This window comes from Gymnoscopelus braueri (assembly GCF_963280865.1).
Source record: "Gymnoscopelus braueri genome assembly, chromosome: 19".
Taxonomy (NCBI): domain Eukaryota; kingdom Metazoa; phylum Chordata; class Actinopteri; order Myctophiformes; family Myctophidae; genus Gymnoscopelus; species Gymnoscopelus braueri.
Genome location: NC_137621.1, coordinates 31,994,592 through 32,013,297, shown reverse-complemented (window position 1 = coordinate 32,013,297; position 18,706 = coordinate 31,994,592). Strand labels below are relative to the sequence as shown.

Here is an 18,706-nt window from a genome sequence, read left to right as displayed (position 1 = left end):
CTTTTGAAAATAGCAGATCTACAAGCTTGTAGATAATGGTTGTGGAGTAAAAGTACAATAGTTACCAGTGGAGTAGAAGTAAAAGTACAGAAAATTGGAAATACATGCAATAAATGCCTCAGAATTGTTACTTTACACCACTTTGTATAACTGACCGACCTGTAGCCTGCATAAGTCTGACAGACATTAAACACAAGACCAAAAGGACCTGTTCCTAATGCCATCATCCTCAAAGACTCAATTAACCCTAGTTCTGAATTATGCTAACGTTGAAAAACGTGACATATGCACTCCTACGGTTAGCTTTTGAAAACAATTTTATTAAATAACTGTAAGGTGTGAAACAATGTAACAATGCACAAAGGCCAACATCTAATTACCACCAGAGCCACTGCTCAAATACAATAGGCCATTATAGACACGGTTAGATAAGACACCCATAGCAGCAAGTGCCTCTTCATAACAGCTCTAGTGGCAGATGGCATGCTGTCTGACAGGCTGTGAAAAAGTTCAGGTAAGTAAACTAATCCTATTAATTCATTTTAGTGTATATATATACACGTCACACAGCATATAAACCGGAACTTGGGATACTGAAAGCCTTGTTGTCCTTGAGGTGTTTGATTATGCATCCATTAGGCTTACAATTCTACCTCAAACCAAAGACTGGTACCGTTTATAATGGAATTAGAAATGGCAATTTACAGAGGAAACATTACTTTTACTTAAAGGTTTTCGCTAAACACTGGTTCCCTTTCCAGAAAATGAATGATGGATCAAAGCTACAGTAGACCAAAGTTTGGCCTGCACAGGGATGTAAGGCTGATGAATCAAAAGGAGGACATAGCTCTTCAGCATAAACTAATTCATTTAGACACACAGTATGGGAACACTCTGAAATTGCTTAAGCAGAAGAAAGACTTGCTGATAATGGAGCACACAAGAGTATTGCTATTGAAAATATGTGAACCCAAAGCGACCGTCAACAAAGCAATGAAAGATATAGCCACACTCAAAAAATCTGCAGTTGATTTAAGGGATGTCCACACATCTGATGGCAGGAGATTGTACTCCAGTACTTCCTCGTACTATGACAGAGCGACTGGATTATACGGATTACGGCGATCTGTATCGGCACAGCCAACATCATGCAACTCCATGGGCTCTGCAAGGCACACAGAGGCTGGTGGAAGGACGCTGTCCATTTTGGAGCTAAAGAACATTGCTATGATTGACTGCATATCACAAAAGGAGCTGGTCAGCTGGCAGCGCAATGTTAGAGGAGAAATGGAGAGACTCCGATCTTTTCAGAGGGAGGTTTTACACCAGAGAGTCAAAGCTTTTATTGAAAAGCTTGATGACACTGGTGAAATGGAATAATAATGAATCAAAAGCAATGAACAACCAAACAACTATTTGCCATAAGCCTGAGAGAATATGTGTATTTTCAAGGCAGCCTTAAAAGAGTCCAGCATGGCGAATCTCTATTGGAATAGCTCATGGAACTTCCCCTATCTTATGGGTTAGGGTTAGGGTTAACCCCATCAACCCGATTATGGTGGTCAAGGCAGTGTGCACCGGAGTCTGCATGAGCAGGGTGCGGTTTTTCTTCCACTGCTGAGAATCAAGCTTATCTGCAAGAACAAAGCATGTAGAAATAATCAATACAACATTATACAACTAGCATTCTAGATCTGGTATACTTGATGCATGAATATGTAATAATGTTATTTTTTTAATTTCTATTAAAAGTACTCAACATCTTTGCATGGCTGTATTGTGCTCCATCAAATAGATAATAGCAAAAGGTTAGAGAAGGAAAGAAAGGAAGTTGATGAGAAGGGCAATGCTTTCACTATTTGTTAAGCAGACACTTTGGCTGACTGCCCTCACTACTCAAATGGCACAAATTCACACAATGGTTCACTTAAATCATTATTTGTATTACCATTTTAATATATTGCTTCTACTGCTCTTTCTTAAATTGAAAATGTTCAATATGTTCACTGAATACAAAAATATGTAATAATATACAAGCCGGTATTGCTAGTCTTTGATACATGTGCTACTCAAGCACAGCCAGCAGCTTGAACTGGGTAACCATTCTAATAAATATTCAATCTTACCATCAGATGTAATTACAACTTTTGTGGGAAGGCAACTTGTGACGTCACTGTAGTTCAACGTGCATAATATTTTAGTGTTCTCTTTTGGCAGAGTGAGCATCAATAATAATATTGAACATGGGGCGTTGCTCTCCATCACTTCCACAGATGTATGGTGTTCCTGTAGGATAATAAAATATCACCACAATGGTAATGATGCACCCACTCTCACCAAACCATTTTCTTCTAACGACCAAGCAAGATTTCTACACAGATGCGCCTCTCAAATAAAAGTGCTTTCTTAGCAGTTAGATTTTTTGACTACAATGTCGTATTAGTCAACCGACCTTAAAAATACCCAAAATATGTTCAAAATAACTGTATGAACCCTGGGAAGAAAAAAGCAATTAAGGTCTACCTTAATTAGCCTAATCTGTTGCTTGCGTCCAGAGTAGGCATTGAGATGTAGGCTGAGGGTGTCCAGAAATCCCCTTATGTCTGTCTGCAGACTCTGTTCAGCCAGGCTCTTCAGTGGAATGAAAGGAGGAATGTTGTGGCGACTGATCCTCAGTGGTTCTCTCAGCTCTATCTCCAGGTTGTAGGTCTCCAAGTAGACTCCACCATATTCAGTAGCTAGTGATATGCATACTTTTTTATCACGAGTTTTCATGAGATCATACCCCCCTAAAGTACATAAACATGAGACAGGGAGAAATTGAGATAGAAAACAAGTTGAAAGTCAGTACAATGGTACAATAACTGACTTGGACACAACCAGTGTGACACTGTTATCTATCTAATAGCCCATGAAAAAAAAGTAGTCAGTACCAATGAGGTGATGAGCACGAAGAAGGTCTTTCAGTTGTGCATGCTGTGCCATCAGCCGCAAAGATTGCGAGTTCTCTGAGCCATTATCCATGTCCTCATTCTCTTCATGTGCTCCTCCATTGTCCAAAACTGTCTTCAGTTTCTGAAGAAACTAAAGTGTATGGCAGAAAAACTAAAATAAATCAGCAACCACAATCAGTTGGACAACATTGCCTCAGCATTGTTGCTTTTTCGATACATGGAACTATGTTACCAGGTCATTATTCAGCACCTCATAGTTTGAATGATGTACAATTCAATTAAAATCTGTCTTTAGATATGCTATAGCAGGGGTCTTCAACATTTTCAGGCCAAGGACCCCCTAACTGAGAGAGAGATGAAGCAGGGACCCCCCTTTATATTGTATAAAATTGTATTTCAGATTAAACTTTTTTTGTTCACTTGGTCTGCTCTTTTTTCCCTCTACGCCTCTTTGCCAAAAATAGCCGATCTACAAGATCACAACGCCTCGCAGTGCGAGGCGTTGTGAGCTTGTAGATCTGCTATTTTTGGCTAAAGTTCTCCTCAGAAAAGGGATGCTAGGGTTAAGTGGTTAATGTAAAAAGAAAAAAATCATATCACACAAAGATTTGGCAGACCCCCTGTCGTAACTCTTAGGACCCCCTAGGGGTCCCGGACCCCCTGTTGAAGACCCCTGTGCTATAGCATTACAGATATGCTGCATTTTGTGAGTGTGTGTCATGTCACAATAAACAGCATGTTTATTTAATTACAAGATTTCAAGACACAAAATAAAAATAAATAAATAACAGTATTTCCAGCATTTGTACAAACTCTTCACTTAAGCTGAAAGTACTGATGTGAGCTATTTCTCAAAACTGTTAAAGGATACTGCATGTATCACTGTGTATTTTCTATTGTGAAATTTGCCATAGCCTAGTTACAGGGGTGCAATAACAAATAAGCACTAAGTAATAGTAGTCATGAAGATATTCTACTTCAAATGTAGTGCAAAATTTGTCTTTTTATAAATGTACTTATTTTTTTTTACATAATCAAGTTTTGATGATTTATTCAGCATCACACAACAGTGTCGCTTGCCGACAAGAGCAGATTTTCAAGCTAATAATCAGTTCTTGCCGGGAAGCGACACTGTAGTACAGTGGTTCCCAAACTTGGGACAGATGATTAGCTTAATGTGCAACATTGTTTTCTCCCTCAAGAGTTAATAAACTAACATACAGTATAAGTGTATACAGGGTATCTGCACATTTCTAAAAGGTACAATTTAATGACTTTTAAGACTTTTTAGTTTTTACGATCAAATTTGCCAAATTGTCAAATATTACGTAAGAATTGTGAAAATAGCCGATCTACTAGCTCACAATGCCTCGCACGGTGAGGCGTTGTGAGCTTGTAGTTCGGCTATTTTCATAATATTTATCTGCATAACTGAGTCAAGCTAAATGTAATGCCTACAATTCCAAGTGCTTGTCAGGGTGGGGGCTGGGGGTCCCCAGTTCAAATATGGGGGGTCACAGCACTGAACAGTTTGGGAACCTTGCTATAGTGAAAAAAAGGGGGAAAAAGAGGTATCCTTTAAAGTATCTTCTCTCACTGTGTTATGACCGGCTATCTCTGCTCTCAGCTGGTCTCTTTGAGTGGTGGCATCTTTAAAATGTGTTCTGATTGTGTTATGATGATGAACAGCTATCTCTGCAATACAGCTGGTCTGGTGAAATCCATCCTTTAATGTGTTCTTACTCACTGTGTTATGACCAGCTATCTCTGCTTTCAGTTGGTCTCTTTGAATGGTAAGTGAATCCACTGTTGCCTTCAGATCCTCCACACCACGTTGACTGTTTTGCTGGGTTTTATTGTTCCGTTTCCGTTCCTGTTCTTCCAACACACTCAAGTGACTCATAAAATCTGCGGGTGTAAAATGTATTAAACATAACAGAATCAACACTTGCTTGCGTCACTTCTAAATCCAAATTGATACCACTCATTTGGCAGCATATCACATCACTACGTTACCACAAGTCTAAAACTAAAAACTTAGGGCCTTAATATGCAGTGCTGTAAAGTAACTAAGTACATTTACTCAAGTACTGTACTTAAGTACAGTTGAGATATTTTTACTTTACTGGAGTATTTCCAATTTTCCACTCCACTACATCTCAGAGGCAAATATTGTACTTTTACTCCACTACAATTTGAAAACTTAAGTTACTAATTACTACCACTTTGTAGATTTTGATTACAAAACATACAGTAGCCACTTCCTATATACATTTCAGTCATTTGAAAATAGCAGATCTACAAGTTTTTGTTGAAAATAGCAGCTGCTATTTTCAACAACAACAAAAATTTACATTCTGCAAAACGAGTACTTTTACTTTTGGTACTTTAAGTACATTTTGATGACAACACTTTTGAAAGTTAATTTTGAATTCCGGACTTTTACTTGTAACAGAGTATTTCTACGTTGCAGTATTGATACTTTTACTTAAGTAAAAAATGTGAGTACTTTTTCCACCACTGCGTTAAATCCTGCTAAACAGGACTGCTCTACTCGCAATCATTTTCATGGGATACGTTTATCTTTATCATTTGTATGACTGACTGTAATAAAGTTGTTTTCCCACGGAAGTTCCACAACAGGCACAACACTTACCCGCCATGATTCACAAGTCACTCTTTATGTATGTAGTCTTAAATCCTCTCTGAGAATGTACCCTAAAGATACCTACAAATTAAAATGTATCCGTTTATGTTTACGTGCAGTCAGGTTCAATCTTGGCGCTCTTGGCATAAGCTAGGAGTTCTGAACCAACCAACCCGGAAGTAAAATGACAAATGTTATGCTGCTGCAGTGTTGCCATGTCCGCTTATTATAAGCTACGTTGGGCTCCTTTTTCTGTAAAGTTGCTTGTAAAATGCTGGTATTGCGGTGGGTTGCGGTTTAGTGTACTTGCTTATGTAGGCTTGCTTCCAAAACTTGTAATTATTATTTGAACCAGTTGGTTGGTTCTCAAATATTTTGTGCCAGGGAGCATTTGTGTTGTTAGAATCAGTGGTGAGCTGTGGATTTTTTAACTAAGGGGGCTATATTTTATGACGTCACGTGCGCGCGCACGTGCACGCGCGCGGGCACATGCGCGCGCAGGCATGTGCACATAGCAACATGCCTGCATATCCAACATAGCAACATTATTTTCCTTTTTTTATATAAAAGCCCTTTACATATATTCACCCGCACATAAGTACTTAAAATAATCAATCAACTTGTCTTTACTTGAATAACTTTTTTTTAAAGACTTAAGGTCCTTGCACACTGGTGCGTCTTTTCGTTGCGTTTTTTTTTTTTTCATTGTTTTTTCAATTTTTTTCATTGTTGTAAAAAAAACGCAACGAAAAGACGCACCAGTGTGCAAGGACCTTTACATTGCTTTTAAAACAGTGTTTTTTAAAACAAGTAAAAAATAAAAAAAATACCCTTTTGCTACTCACCAAAACAAAGACGGTTTTATGGAGTTGAAAGCCTACTTTACTAAATGGGAACACTGTGAGCCCCCACCTCACGTCTAAAATACACTTTTTGGCCAGAAAAGGAAATATTTCACCGGAATTAAAACCTGTTTTTCGTTACTCCACAGTGCCCTCTACAGATCTGGTCAATGGAATTTTCCTATTGACCAGATTCTTCCTTCCGGTGAAATATTTTCTTTTCTGGCCAAAAAGTGTATTTTAGACGTGAGGTGGGGGCTCACAGTGTTCCCACTTAGTAGAATAGGCTTTCAACTCCATTAAACCGTCTTTGTTTTGGTGAGTACCAAAAGTGTATTTTTTTATTTTTACTACAGACGAGAGGCTGCGCTACCGCGGTGCGAGGGGAAAGAATCGAAAGTACCATAACGTTAAGGAGAACTCCTTCTAACGCTATGGACCAGAGCTAGACAGGGATAACTTTGTGAGTGTCTGGCAGGCTACTAGCTCTTGTCCTCTGCTAAGCGATTAACCCTTTCACACTCCATGTCTTTAATGTTATGCAAAGCAGCCAGGTTGAGGCCATTGTTAAAGGTGTTAAAGACGGCTCGCCCCCATATAGAGGTATAATATAGCTCGCCCCTGACGGTGCGTTGTTTGTGTTAATGATTGACGGCTCGCGGGCGGCTGACGGTGAGTGCTTGCGCGTGCATGTGGAGCTCGTGCATGTGGAGCACGCGCGAGCCCCCAGCCTGGGAACTAAGGGGTCGACGACCCCCCGTAGCACCCCCTTCAGCTCAACCCTGGTTAGAATGTGGTGTTGAAAAAATATACCAAATATTCCAAATACACGAGTTGTTTGAAAATAGCAAAACTACAAGCTCACAAGAGCTTGGTTTAAAGTACTCATCATGTGGCCTAGTTGCTTCTTTTGGGCTTGTTTTCCTAGACCTGGTTGCTTATTTCTCTCACAAAATACGGCAACACGGTGCTGCTGTAGTAGTGGGGTCACGTGGAGTCAACCTGCGTGATAAGTCGTCTGATCAGGATGGAGCATTGATTTATATAAATATCTATATATATGCCACCACGAATGCAAATAAGAAAGATAGTTGATCAATTGGGAAATGTGTTCATGGTAGTGAGAAGTTGCTGCGCTACTTTTAGTGTCGTACGGGACAGCAACAGACTCACCAAGACAAGTTGGCGTGAACGGAGCGTTGTTGAATGTGACTTTGCACAGGTTTACAACCTGCTTCTCGGGTGAGGTGATGTGTGGCCATTGCTCGTCTCTTATTCGTATTAGGGTGACGTGGTGTCACTTTATTAACTGGTTTAGTTTTCTCACTTAGTTCGTGGCGTCCTCTTACAGAGTGTGGCTTTAGTTTAACAGTAGGCTACTCGCTACCAACAACATGCAACATCAAAAGAGCGCCCCCTTGTGTGCCTTTGGAATAGTCTGTATCATTGGATCCCCTAAGGAAGGTAAAGTTGACGTAGAGAGCTTGTTGTTTGACCTCGGCCTCTAGAGTAGACTATCCATTCTCCTGCCAAAGATTAGAGTTTGCCTGCTTTTCTGCAGCGTGTCTCCAGTCAAATCACTATGACTTTATTTCTCTGGAAAGAAATGGAAATGTAGCAAAAGGTGGAGACAATCACTCTTTGACATATCTGACTGGCAGACTGAAGTTCAGGACTGATGAAGGTATGTGATCTGTGTTACTTACTCCCTAACGTTTCTTAAAGCAGTAGAATATGGACTTTTTTTGTGGGAATGATTGTAAGGAAACAAGACTATTATATATACCGGTATTCAAATAAATGTGTTAATCAGTGATTCCATTAATTTGCTCTTCCTCAAGGCTGCTGGGACTTCCTAACTGATGGGAGTGGAAAAAGGCTCTTATTCCTGCCATTATCTGCACCAAGTGCTCAGACACTGGCCAGATGGATCCTTCTGACCAGAAGACCTTTGCTGTTGTTGATTATGTAATATTTGCTCTCCTACTGGCTGCCTCTTTGGGCATAGGGATTTACCATGCACTGTCAGGTGGGCGCCAGCGTACCACACAGGAGTTTCTGCTGGCAGACAGGAGCATGCACTGCCTCCCCGTATCCCTCTCGCTCATTGCCTCGTTCCAGTCGGCTGTGGCTATTATAGGTGTGCCAGCGGAGATCTATACGTATGGGACTCAGTATTGGTTCATAGGCTGTGCCTACATTCTGGGTCTGCTCATTCCTGCCCACGTGTTCATTCCAATGTTCTACAGATTGCACCTCTCAAGTGTTTACGAGGTATGGTCAAGAAAAGCAACGGTTCACTATGAAATTTAAATCCTAGAGTTGATTTATTGTGTTGTTATGTCTTTTGGTGAGAAATAACGTGGGTTATATTGGACGATCGTTCCCCTTAACCATGTAGGTGTCACTGTTGTTTTACAGTATCTTGAGCTGCGCTTCAGCAAACCAGTACGTATCTGTGGGACATTGACCTTCATCTTTCAGATGGTAAGTTCCATCCTAGACATAACAAAGAGGACTTAAAAGACAAAATATACCAAAATCTGTTATTTATTTCCCAAAAGAAGACCTTAATATTATGCAATGCTCACATGACATTCTGTGTTCCTCCAGTCTAGCAGGTTTAATGCCCTGTGGAATGTAACTGCCACATGATCTAGGTCCAAATAATGCCAGAATCAAATTTACAAAGTGCTTTTACACAATACATAGAATTAAAATGAAAGTAAAAGTTTAAAAAAGTGAAACGGATTCATATAAAAAAACAAACAGACAAAATCAAACAATTTTATTTTAAAATTGCGTTGTGGGTGGATGATGGGGGGAGTTAGGGTTGGGCGGTGGACCGTGGGTGGGCATCACAAACGTAGCATGCCCATATATGGAGACCACTTAAAACTAGATGGCCTGTACTCTCATGTACAGTCCAGTCTTAAGAAGTGCTTTAGAAGATGATGTGTATAATATGTGAAACTGTGTATTAAGAGTTTGTGTTTATTGCATTGGCCTGCCCTGTATATACCCCTTTATTCTAAAGAGAAATCTAGTCTTATTGTCGATATGTTGTATTTTACTCAGTAGATATGAACCTGAACATGTTTACAGTTTAGGCATTTAGCAGACGCTCTTAATCCAGAGCAATTTACAGTAAGCAAGGACACAAGATGTTTAATGTATTGTAAAGTGGCTATACTTTGTAAATAATGTTATTCTGTTTTATTATAGGTTATCTACATGGGGATATGTGTATATACTCCTGCCTTTGCACTCTATGCAGGTAAAGCACTCCATCCAGTTGGCTTCTACAAATCTGAGTAAACATTAAGTTTTTCTTTCTTCTTCAATTATTGTTTTGTTCTTTTTCTTTAGTTACTGGATTTCAATTATGGGGAACAGTGCTGGCCACTGGACTAGTATGCACATTATATACAACACTAGTAAGTAAAGTAATTAATGTTAGATTTAAAACAGTTCCCAAGAGAACTAAAATGTGAGTTATACTTGGTTGCGAGTGGGTGTCACGCACCGAAAATAGTAGATTTCCAAGTTCCGAGACCGATACAGGCACCAAGACGCACTGGTACGCAACTATAACCATAAATCTGGCATAAGATAAACTACATGGTTTCTCTTCTAATAACAATTCACTCACCTTGACTTGTTCTTGCCAGGGGGGGCTGAAGGCTGTCATCTGGACAGATGTGTTTCAGACTGTGGTGATGTTTGCGGGCCAGTTGGCCGTCATAGTGGTGGGAATACAGCAGACTGGAGGGGTCTCTGAGGTCTGGACCAAAGCACGGGAGGGGAACCGCATCTCTGGCCTCGAGTGAGTGCACCTATCCACTCAATACTGCAAAGAAAATGCCCCCAAATTATAAATGAAAATGCATTTTACACCCTTTTATATCTGTTTTTGCACAAATGCTTTTTCCAGTCAAAATTATAAAGTTTCTATGACATTCTTTTCTTGATTGTTCATACAGTACTTAATATTGAATATATATTCATACAGTATGCAGGTTCATATGTCTAGAGTCTACTGTCCCTTTGTACTGTTAGAATGCAAGGTTCTGTCTGTCTGTATGTACTGTGACTGTGATGTTCAACATGTTGTTATGGCACAGCATTGTTAATACACAGTAAAATCCTCAGAGTTCATTTATCCATTTGTAACTCAGAGAATGTACAAATGTAATCAAATGGACCCGTAAGGGTCAATTTGGTTACATTTGTACACTCTCAGATTTAAACTAAGACTCAGGATTTTACAGTTTAAGTGATTGTAATTCTGTTCATCAGAAATTCCTTTCTATGTTGTTTTCTAAACATTCTACTTGTCAGTCTAAACCCAGATCCTACAGAGAGACATACCTTCTGGACACTGGGGGTCGGTGGGGTGTTCCTCATGTGGTCACTGTATGGAGTCAATCAGGCTCAGGTTCAGAGATACCTCAGCTCTCGCACAGAGAGAGAGGCTATCAGGTACTGTAAGGCCAGTAGGCCACCTCAAAATAATAAATACATACCACATTTTGTTACTTAATATACAGACACCTGATGTGTGTGACTACGCAGTAAAATCAAATGTATACAGTAAATTAACGTTTTTCTTTTCTTTCTTTTTACTGTGAACATTGATAGTCTGCTGGCCATAGTAGTATGTTTTGCACTTGCATGTGGTGATTCCCTCTTATCCCTGTGTCAGGGTCTACTGAGATATAAAGATTGTAAATGTTTCTGTATCAATGTCACCAAGATAAACCCCTGAACATTTGCGCTACACTGATTTAGTTCAATTTGATTTTAAGTAACAACTTGGTGTTAAGTGACTGGCTGACCTTGTTGCATAATAGTTAAATACTAGATGTGTCAGAAAACTAGAGTAAGGGTTACTGCTGTTATGAAATACTTTGTTTTACATGTCTTTATTGTTGTATTTTCTGGCAGGTCATGCTACATGGTATTTCCTGCTCTGCAGGTGGCTCTGGGCCTGAGTTGTGTGATGGGACTGGTGATGTTTGCCCGGTACTGTGGAGAGGATCCCTCCAGCAGGCTAGGTTCTGCTTCAAGAGATGCGGTTAGTGGGAATACATTATTTCATATATCAGTATCATAATTCATTGGAACAGCTGTTTACATGTGTGGGGAATCAGAGTGGTGATTTTTCAGTATGGCAATTGTTTTCGTTATTAGTTCCTACTCCTAACATTGGAAGTGCCCTGCTATTTGTCTACTTTCTCCAACTTCCTTATCATTAAATGTGTGTATGGGGATTGCACTATTAACCTCTATTAAAACCCTAATAATGTATTTAATTTGGTATAAAGTATCTAATTCTGTCTCAATTAGACTAGACTATAAGCTCCAAATCCACCAGGATGCAGAGCATAACCCACAGTATCCCATCGTGATAGGAAGTGCTTTTCCATAATTTATGCCAAATATACATCTAGAATGTTTTACATTTTACCTGAAATGTAAATATGTCTGCCTGTTGAACTGACTGCCTTGCTGTCCATGTGGCGGAAGAGTTGAAAGGAAAGGAAAGAGTTTTCCTGGAAAGTTTGATAAAGAAAATCTGAATTACCAGGACAAACATGGTAATGCAGTATCCGTCCACAGATGGTGCTATACTTCGTGATGGATATGCTACAAGGTCTGCCTGGTCTCCCTGGCCTTTTTGTTGCTTGCTTATTCAGTGCAGCGCTCAGGTATGTGTATTTTTCCTCAGTCAAAACGTATGACTGGTTTTGTGAGTGATGTGCCAGAAGTAAATCCCATTAATCTTCTGCATAGAGAATTTGATTATATCGGCTATAATGTCTTAACAATCCAATGTAGAATTACCATGAGCAACATTATATGTTGCCACTGGTCTGTACACAATCAATCCAGTTTTAAGAAACGCATGTTTAATTTCCGAAGTCATGGAGAAATACTTCACTACCTCAATCCTAAAGTGTAGCTGCTGACATTACTGATTGGTGGAGCTTGCTTTAACCATGGAAATGTTACCACCCCCCGTGAATTTCATGCGAGATACTGCTACATAGATCCCATAGCCCAGATATATGATCGTACATAGTCATTGAAAATCACTAAAAGTAAACTACAATATTTTACAATGCTATTAACAATATAAACAATGGTTGAAGTTAAGAAGAAGCAAGCTAAACGATCGTTTGATTGGAAGCATTGGAACATGCGCGATGGTTTATGGAATGAGTAGTTCCTTCACAAATATGTAAACAGTCTTGTACCTTCGCATTCTTTCTGCGTTTTCCAATTCTTTTAATGAACGGAATCGACTGTTTTGTTGCCATGATTCACTACGTTAACTGGTTGACTTGAGTCCAGGCTTAAAACTCTTTACATAAAGATTTTCTGAAATGTCTATGGATTAAATGAATGGGAAATGCTCTTCCGCCATCTGATCAGTGCCATTCAAAAAGTGGGCGACCACTGTTGAACTCTATAGTGCCTCATCTCACTTTTTACAGCATGGTTACCGCACTACTGATGCACTTAATTTTCCCCATTGCCGATTGGTTTGCAAAATCACTTTTGAGTACTGTTCCCTTTTCAGCTGCTGCAGCAGTGCAGTTAGGGGCTAGTTATGTTTGCATCACATACAAGAAAGACATTTTTGTAGAACTTGTGCACGATAAAGCTATGATGAGGAATGATTACAGTTTGGGTAGGTTATCAAGGGAATGGGGACTAATATTATTTAGGTTGAATTCACCGTCCTTTACCATTTTAAATGGTGATATTTGGTAGTAGTCATCTTTGGTTTGATTCCGGCTGCAGACGTGTTTGTTAAAGTTTGTTTGATCTGGTTCCACAGCACCATCTCTTCTGCCTTTAACTCACTGGCCACAGTCACAATGGAAGACCTCATCAAACCTCACTTCCCCACAATGACAGAAGCAAGGGCTACCCTGTTGTCCAAAGCCCTAGGTTCACCGTTTTAACATTTCTCACTTTATATTATATTTACAGTAAATGGGTCAATTTGCCAAGCAATGGGTGATACACAGTGATCATGTATTATATGGGATTGGTAGTGATGACTAAATTCTCAGTAAGCATTAGTTCTAATATTCTACAACCTTCCCTCCCATCTAGCAATGTCCTATGGTCTACTGTGTCTGGCCATGGCATATCTAGCTCATTTGATGGGTGACTCTGTTTTACAGGTAAGCACAGCAAATGCTTAATCAAATAATCAAAATAATTTGCATAGACTATTTCATATGCTAGAACTGACTGTCATAAATGTTATTACACACCAGGTGGCTTTGAAAATCTTTGGAATGGTTGGTGGTCCACTTCTTGGGTTATTTTGCCTTGGCATATTCTTCTCTTCAGCCAATTCCAATGTAAGTTCTCCCCCTGCAGGAAATGTACAGTACTGCATGGAAGTCAAATTATGGGTGTTCATCATTTATCTATAAAAGTGTAATTGTCTATTATTGAACACAAATCATGTTTTGTTATTCTGTTTCTGTCAGCACATTTAAATACTCATTGTGATGTAATGATTTAGGTCTAGTTATGAGGTCTAGTTATATGTCTCCATATATGTAGCAGCTATTCCATCCCATCATGTTGTAGCGAAAGCTATTTCCACTGGTATACAGTTTGGTATTAAAGATGACATTCTTTTTTTTGTAGCCTACAATCTAAGCTAATCTGTCTATTGACAAATCTTCTATGATGTTTTTTTGTTCTGTGTTTCACCAGGGTGCGATGGCCGGTCTCGGGGCAGGCCTGGCGATGGCTTTTTGGGTTGGTATAGGGAGCATTGTCACCCAGAGCTCCAGCCCCAGATCTATGTCTCATAACTGCACAGCCACGCTACTGTCAGGAAACGCAACAGCAATTATTCAAACTACCCTCAGTTCAGCTGTGTCTGTCTCTTTGAAGTAAGGCAAATTGTTTTGTTTAATAATCTGCTTTACTTTAGTTTCAGGGATTATTCAGCAAACATTGTCATCATCGTTAAACTTCATTTATTGTTTGTTTGTTTGGTTGGGTCAAGACCTTAATTGCCATTGTTTATTCTTCAGCAGGCCCACTGGGCTGAGAAGATTCTATTCACTGTCTTACATGTGGTACAGCGCGCTCAACTGCTTCACTGTCATTCTTGTTGGGCTGGTCATCAGTTTCCTCACAGGTAGGGGCTTTAGTTCTGATGAGTAGAATGCATGCATGTACATTTCATTACCATGGACCTATCCCATAAAAAAAATATCTTCTTAATTTGAGGTCCAATGAAAGAAGAGGATGTAACACCAGGCACCGTCTACCCCCTGTTGGGAAATGTGCTGTTTTTTCTACATAAACCTAACAAACTGAAGCTGTGCTGTGCCACCCCACCAGGACAGAGAGTAAGTCAATCAAATAATTTACATGTTTTTAACATTCGCTTGACGGCAGTAAGTCGACCTACCACACAAGTGGACTTGAGATCAAATTGGCCTTTTTTTCTTGCGATTTCATTGGCCACTGTCTCCCCTCGGGGGCTCCACACGTCCTAACACTTTCTCCCCCACGCAGCGGGGTTACCATTGTCTTTTAAATATTGATTAGCTTGGCGTACACAACATTTCAATCCCACTCACACCTCACAGGTACGCTTCATTTGGCTTAGAGGCAGAAAACAAAATCTAATATAGCTCGGAATGTGTGTCTTGGAGGAAAATATTCCCAGAAACCTGGCCAGTGGATATCCACGTTTGTTAAATACCTGCAGTTCAGTCGCGCGTAATTTTGCCCACCCAAATAGAAAATCCTGGCTACGCTACTGTCTGGGAATAGCTCTTCCCACGATCTGTGAGTGCTGCAGAAGGTGCTGAGGTCGGTCTAGTGTAGAGTGTACCACAGTGAACTCTCGTAGTACAAAGACAAGTGAAATAAACAAATGAAATTGATGTATATGTACGTCTTCTGCCTTCTTGCTCACATTCCCCATTGCTGCTAAAGATATCATTCCCTGCCTTAAGAGGTTTTCATACGTGCCTTAAGAGGTTTATCAAACCTGCTGTTCTACCTTTTATTTATTTTTACTTTATACTTGACTTTCTAATATTATTTTTGTTATCTTGTTATATTGTATTATTGTGTTCTGGCGGAACATGTCCCACCAACATCTTTGCTGCTTGTACCTGAATGATTGAGTGACAAATAAACACCTCTTGATTCTTGATGAGAATGGGAGAAAGACGGGTTGATGTGTGCCAGAGAGAGAGAGGTTGACATGTGTACCCCAATTCACAAGCTGGAACCCGCAAGGAGGCCTATGCATAATTGGCTGAGCTACAACAAAATAAAAAAAGAATCGGTATCTGACCAGAACTGCGTTTTTGTTTTTTGTCATAGCTACCAAGCCGTCAAAATGGACCTCCACCACACAAGGAAACCAATGGATTGGTTAACCCTCTGGAAGATGGAACATTACAGGAAGAAAGAGCAGGTTTTCTTAACTCTCACACAACTCTGGCAGAGCATGAGACAGCTGTCTGATGTCTTATTCCCATGAAAAGAGAGAAAATATATATGACATAACGTTGTTTTTTCCAGCTTTACACTAATAAGCTAGTGACTGACAGAAGACTGGGGTGGTGGTGAGGGGAAGGGGTTAAATGGAGGTATAGGGCCTTATCTTCCGCCAGCGCAAACCTGGTGCTATCTGCTTTTAGCGCTGTGCGCCACAACGCAACTGCATTGCGCCTAGGTTGTCTAGATCAGTGGTTCTCAACCTTCTCTGTATCAGGGTCCACTTGAAAATGTCACTGATTCTCAACCCACAGGTTGAGAACCAGTGGTCTAGATACCACAGTGGAATGCATTTGCACGTGGGTTGATCTTAAAATAAGGCGTGGTCTAGCACGATCAGGGCGCACTCACTGCTCTTCCCCACAGACTTTGAGCTCTAACTTAAGACCAACTTGGAGCTGGTCTTATCAGGCTAGAAGTGAGGTGCAAGTGTTAAGTTAGTATTTATACAGCGCAAGGACACTCTGCGTATTGCAGGTCACCATCAAAGGGGAGATAACACACGGCGCACACAGCCGTCCATCATGCTTTAATAACTTTAAAAAAAACTGAGTGAGCATGTGATTAAGTTGATATGAGGAGATTTTTAAAGCTACAGGCTGAAGAAAAGCAGCAGCACAACCCGTTTCATTCCATTTGATCTGAACACAACACTCACATTCAACAGTTGAGGTGGCATTTAAAGCACTTCTTCATTAATCCAGGAAATAAAACAAAAACAATTTGCCGCTGCTATGTGTGTTAACAGACGAGCGGTAATGGAAACAAATGGAGCGTAGGCTATGCCTAGTTGCGTGCATGTGCACCAAAAATATCTGATCTACAAGCTCAACACGTCGCTGTGCAACGTGTTTATTTGAACTGTCCCTGTATTTGCATTTTAACTACAGTTATTTTTCTGTTATTTTATATATTTTTTTATTATGTTGTATTGTATACATGTGTTTAAGAAAAACATAAATACATTTGTATGTCAACTACTTGCTCAAATAAAACTAATTTGAAACAAGAGAAAATCTACAGTATACCATATAAGTATATAAGTGTATATACTGTACAGTATATCTATCTGTACTGTGTGTGTGTGTGTATAGTTTTGTTAATGCAAAAATACACAAGTTTGCCATTGAATTGTTGAGATGAATTTGTCATTGTATTAATTTGTACAGCATCGTTGAACATTAGATGCTTATACTGTATTTATCATTCTGAACACTGTACATTTGCGTAAGCTACGGACCTGTTACCGAGCCATTGCTGAACATTCATAAACACTGCTGTTTTTGTAGTTGTTAAAATGTGGTATTATTCAAGGACTAGGCTACATGAAAGAGAAACTGTTTTATACTTGATACTCTTTGTGTGCAGTATTACTTCACCACTTAAACCCTATATACTGTACTTTGCTGACCAGCGTCCTCTAGTGGGTCTATACTTGGCCCCCTACTTTTATCCATTTACACCAATTCTCTTTACTGAAAATAGCAAAGCTCACGTGTTGCAACAACGCATTGTGAGCTTGTAGATTGGCTATTTTTGCAGAATGTTTGCCTATTTGTGAGATGTCTAGAATAGGGACTCTGGGGTTCATGTGGTTAAGCTGTATGATTGGGCTTCAGTTGTACCCCTTTGAGATCATGGCTCACTTTATACAAACAAATAGTCTACTGAACTTTGTATATGTGCCTTAGTTTTGCTGAAACGCCATTGTTTTTATCATACGATTAAAAGATGTATTTTGTAATTTGTACAACTTCATTCTTGTGGAGATATTTTGTCCATACATGAAAATAAAGTTTAAAATTCTTGTAAATGTATTGTAAAATGTGCAGTAGCGCACACAAACAGTGAATATGGATTATTTTAGTAATAAAAGGTACACAGTACATAGGAACACAGAGACAGCTAGACACATTGTGGTGCAATGGAACTGGCAGCAGATCGACTTTTTCTCTTCATTTACATTTCTTCACCTGTTTGTAACTGACAAAGAAAGAGGGGAAAGAATGACAGACTAATAGACATTGTTTTGATATTTTATTAGTATACAGTATATGGCAGGCTTTGAATAGGCCAAATTCAGGGTGAAAACAATATGCAAAATATGCATGCAAACTGTTGCCGGTCATATAATGATTTGCATATCAGATGACAGAGGAAATGTACTTCAACTTTCTGCTTTATATCAACAGTGAACATACTGTATTTTAATTCTCAACATATTTATTTAGACAAAAAAAATAAAATGGGCATTAGTCAAAGGGACTGTTTTTGTTATATCTTATACCATTCTTCTAACCATGCACCCTATGTACTGTGCATACATCTTATTCCACTTACATAAGGAATATCTGACTACTCATATCAGGAATATTTGAATAGCTGACCTTTTTTCCTTGTTCTTTAAATCTATCTATTCGTCTTCCCTTTCCTGAAAACAAATGGGAGCTTGTATGAAAAATAATTTCACCCACTTTCAGGTACAGTATAAGGGCACGGCCACACCGCACTTTTATTCTACCTCTGGGGCGGAATCTGCCAATGCTTTGTCAATGCAAATGCGTGGATTCTTGGAAAAAATCCGCAAGACCATGAATCCACGCATTTGCATTGACAAAGCATTGGCAGATTCCACCCCAGATGTAAAATAAAAGTGTGGTGTGGCCGTGCCCTAAAGGTGTAAAGTTGAAGTTGATACACCT

The 18,706-nt window shown here is 39.5% G+C and overlaps 2 protein-coding genes across 5 annotated transcripts; one reads left to right on the top strand and one right to left on the bottom strand.

Moving 5' to 3' along the window:
• Nucleotides 1-343: 343 nt before the first annotated feature.
• Nucleotides 344-5,706, bottom strand: cenpo (centromere protein O). 2 transcript variants are annotated; one of them, XM_080413563.1, is made up of 6 exons: nucleotides 5,611-5,706; nucleotides 4,702-4,862; nucleotides 2,934-3,084; nucleotides 2,524-2,789; nucleotides 2,127-2,286; nucleotides 344-1,634 (listed from the first exon to the last, which is right to left on the bottom strand). In XM_080413563.1, the coding sequence occupies exons 1-6, from the start codon at nucleotides 5,615-5,617 to the stop codon at nucleotides 1,498-1,500; spliced, it is 882 nt and encodes a 293-aa protein (XP_080269689.1). In that variant the 5' UTR covers nucleotides 5,618-5,706; the 3' UTR covers nucleotides 344-1,497. The 2 variants fall into 2 exon arrangements, with proteins under 2 accessions (XP_080269689.1, XP_080269690.1); XM_080413564.1 differs by having other exon boundaries at nucleotides 2,934-3,075.
• A 1,729-nt stretch (nucleotides 5,707-7,435) lies between these two features.
• Nucleotides 7,436-17,757, top strand: slc5a6b (solute carrier family 5 member 6). 3 transcript variants are annotated; one of them, XM_080414975.1, is made up of 16 exons: nucleotides 7,436-8,127; nucleotides 8,285-8,717; nucleotides 8,865-8,930; nucleotides 9,669-9,720; nucleotides 9,813-9,880; nucleotides 10,115-10,269; nucleotides 10,785-10,925; nucleotides 11,391-11,520; nucleotides 12,066-12,154; nucleotides 13,291-13,403; nucleotides 13,572-13,642; nucleotides 13,739-13,825; nucleotides 14,190-14,371; nucleotides 14,519-14,622; nucleotides 14,715-14,836; nucleotides 15,828-17,757. In XM_080414975.1, the coding sequence occupies exons 2-16, from the start codon at nucleotides 8,370-8,372 to the stop codon at nucleotides 15,969-15,971; spliced, it is 1,872 nt and encodes a 623-aa protein (XP_080271101.1). In that variant the 5' UTR covers nucleotides 7,436-8,127; nucleotides 8,285-8,369; the 3' UTR covers nucleotides 15,972-17,757. The 3 variants fall into 3 exon arrangements, with proteins under 3 accessions (XP_080271101.1, XP_080271100.1, XP_080271102.1); XM_080414974.1 differs by having other exon boundaries at nucleotides 14,516-14,622; XM_080414976.1 differs by lacking the exon at nucleotides 10,785-10,925 and having other exon boundaries at nucleotides 14,516-14,622.
• The last annotated feature ends 949 nt before the right edge of the window (nucleotides 17,758-18,706 follow it).

Bases quoted from the DNA above. Each gene is read 5' to 3' on its own strand.
- cenpo (XM_080413563.1), bottom strand. The intron at 3,085-4,701 runs GTGAGTAAGAAC...CATACACTTTAG, and splicing joins AGATAGCTGGTCATAACACA to TTTCTTCAGAAACTGAAGAC. The intron at 2,287-2,523 runs GTAGACCTTAAT...ATTATCCTACAG, and splicing joins AACAGATTAGGCTAATTAAG to GAACACCATACATCTGTGGA.
- slc5a6b (XM_080414974.1), top strand. From the start codon at position 8,370: ATGGATCCTTCTGACCAGAAGACCTTTGCTGTTGTTGATTATGTAATA. The intron at 10,270-10,784 runs GTGAGTGCACCT...TCTACTTGTCAG, and splicing joins AACCGCATCTCTGGCCTCGA to TCTAAACCCAGATCCTACAG. The intron at 13,826-14,189 runs GTAAGTTCTCCC...GTGTTTCACCAG, and splicing joins TCTCTTCAGCCAATTCCAAT to GGTGCGATGGCCGGTCTCGG.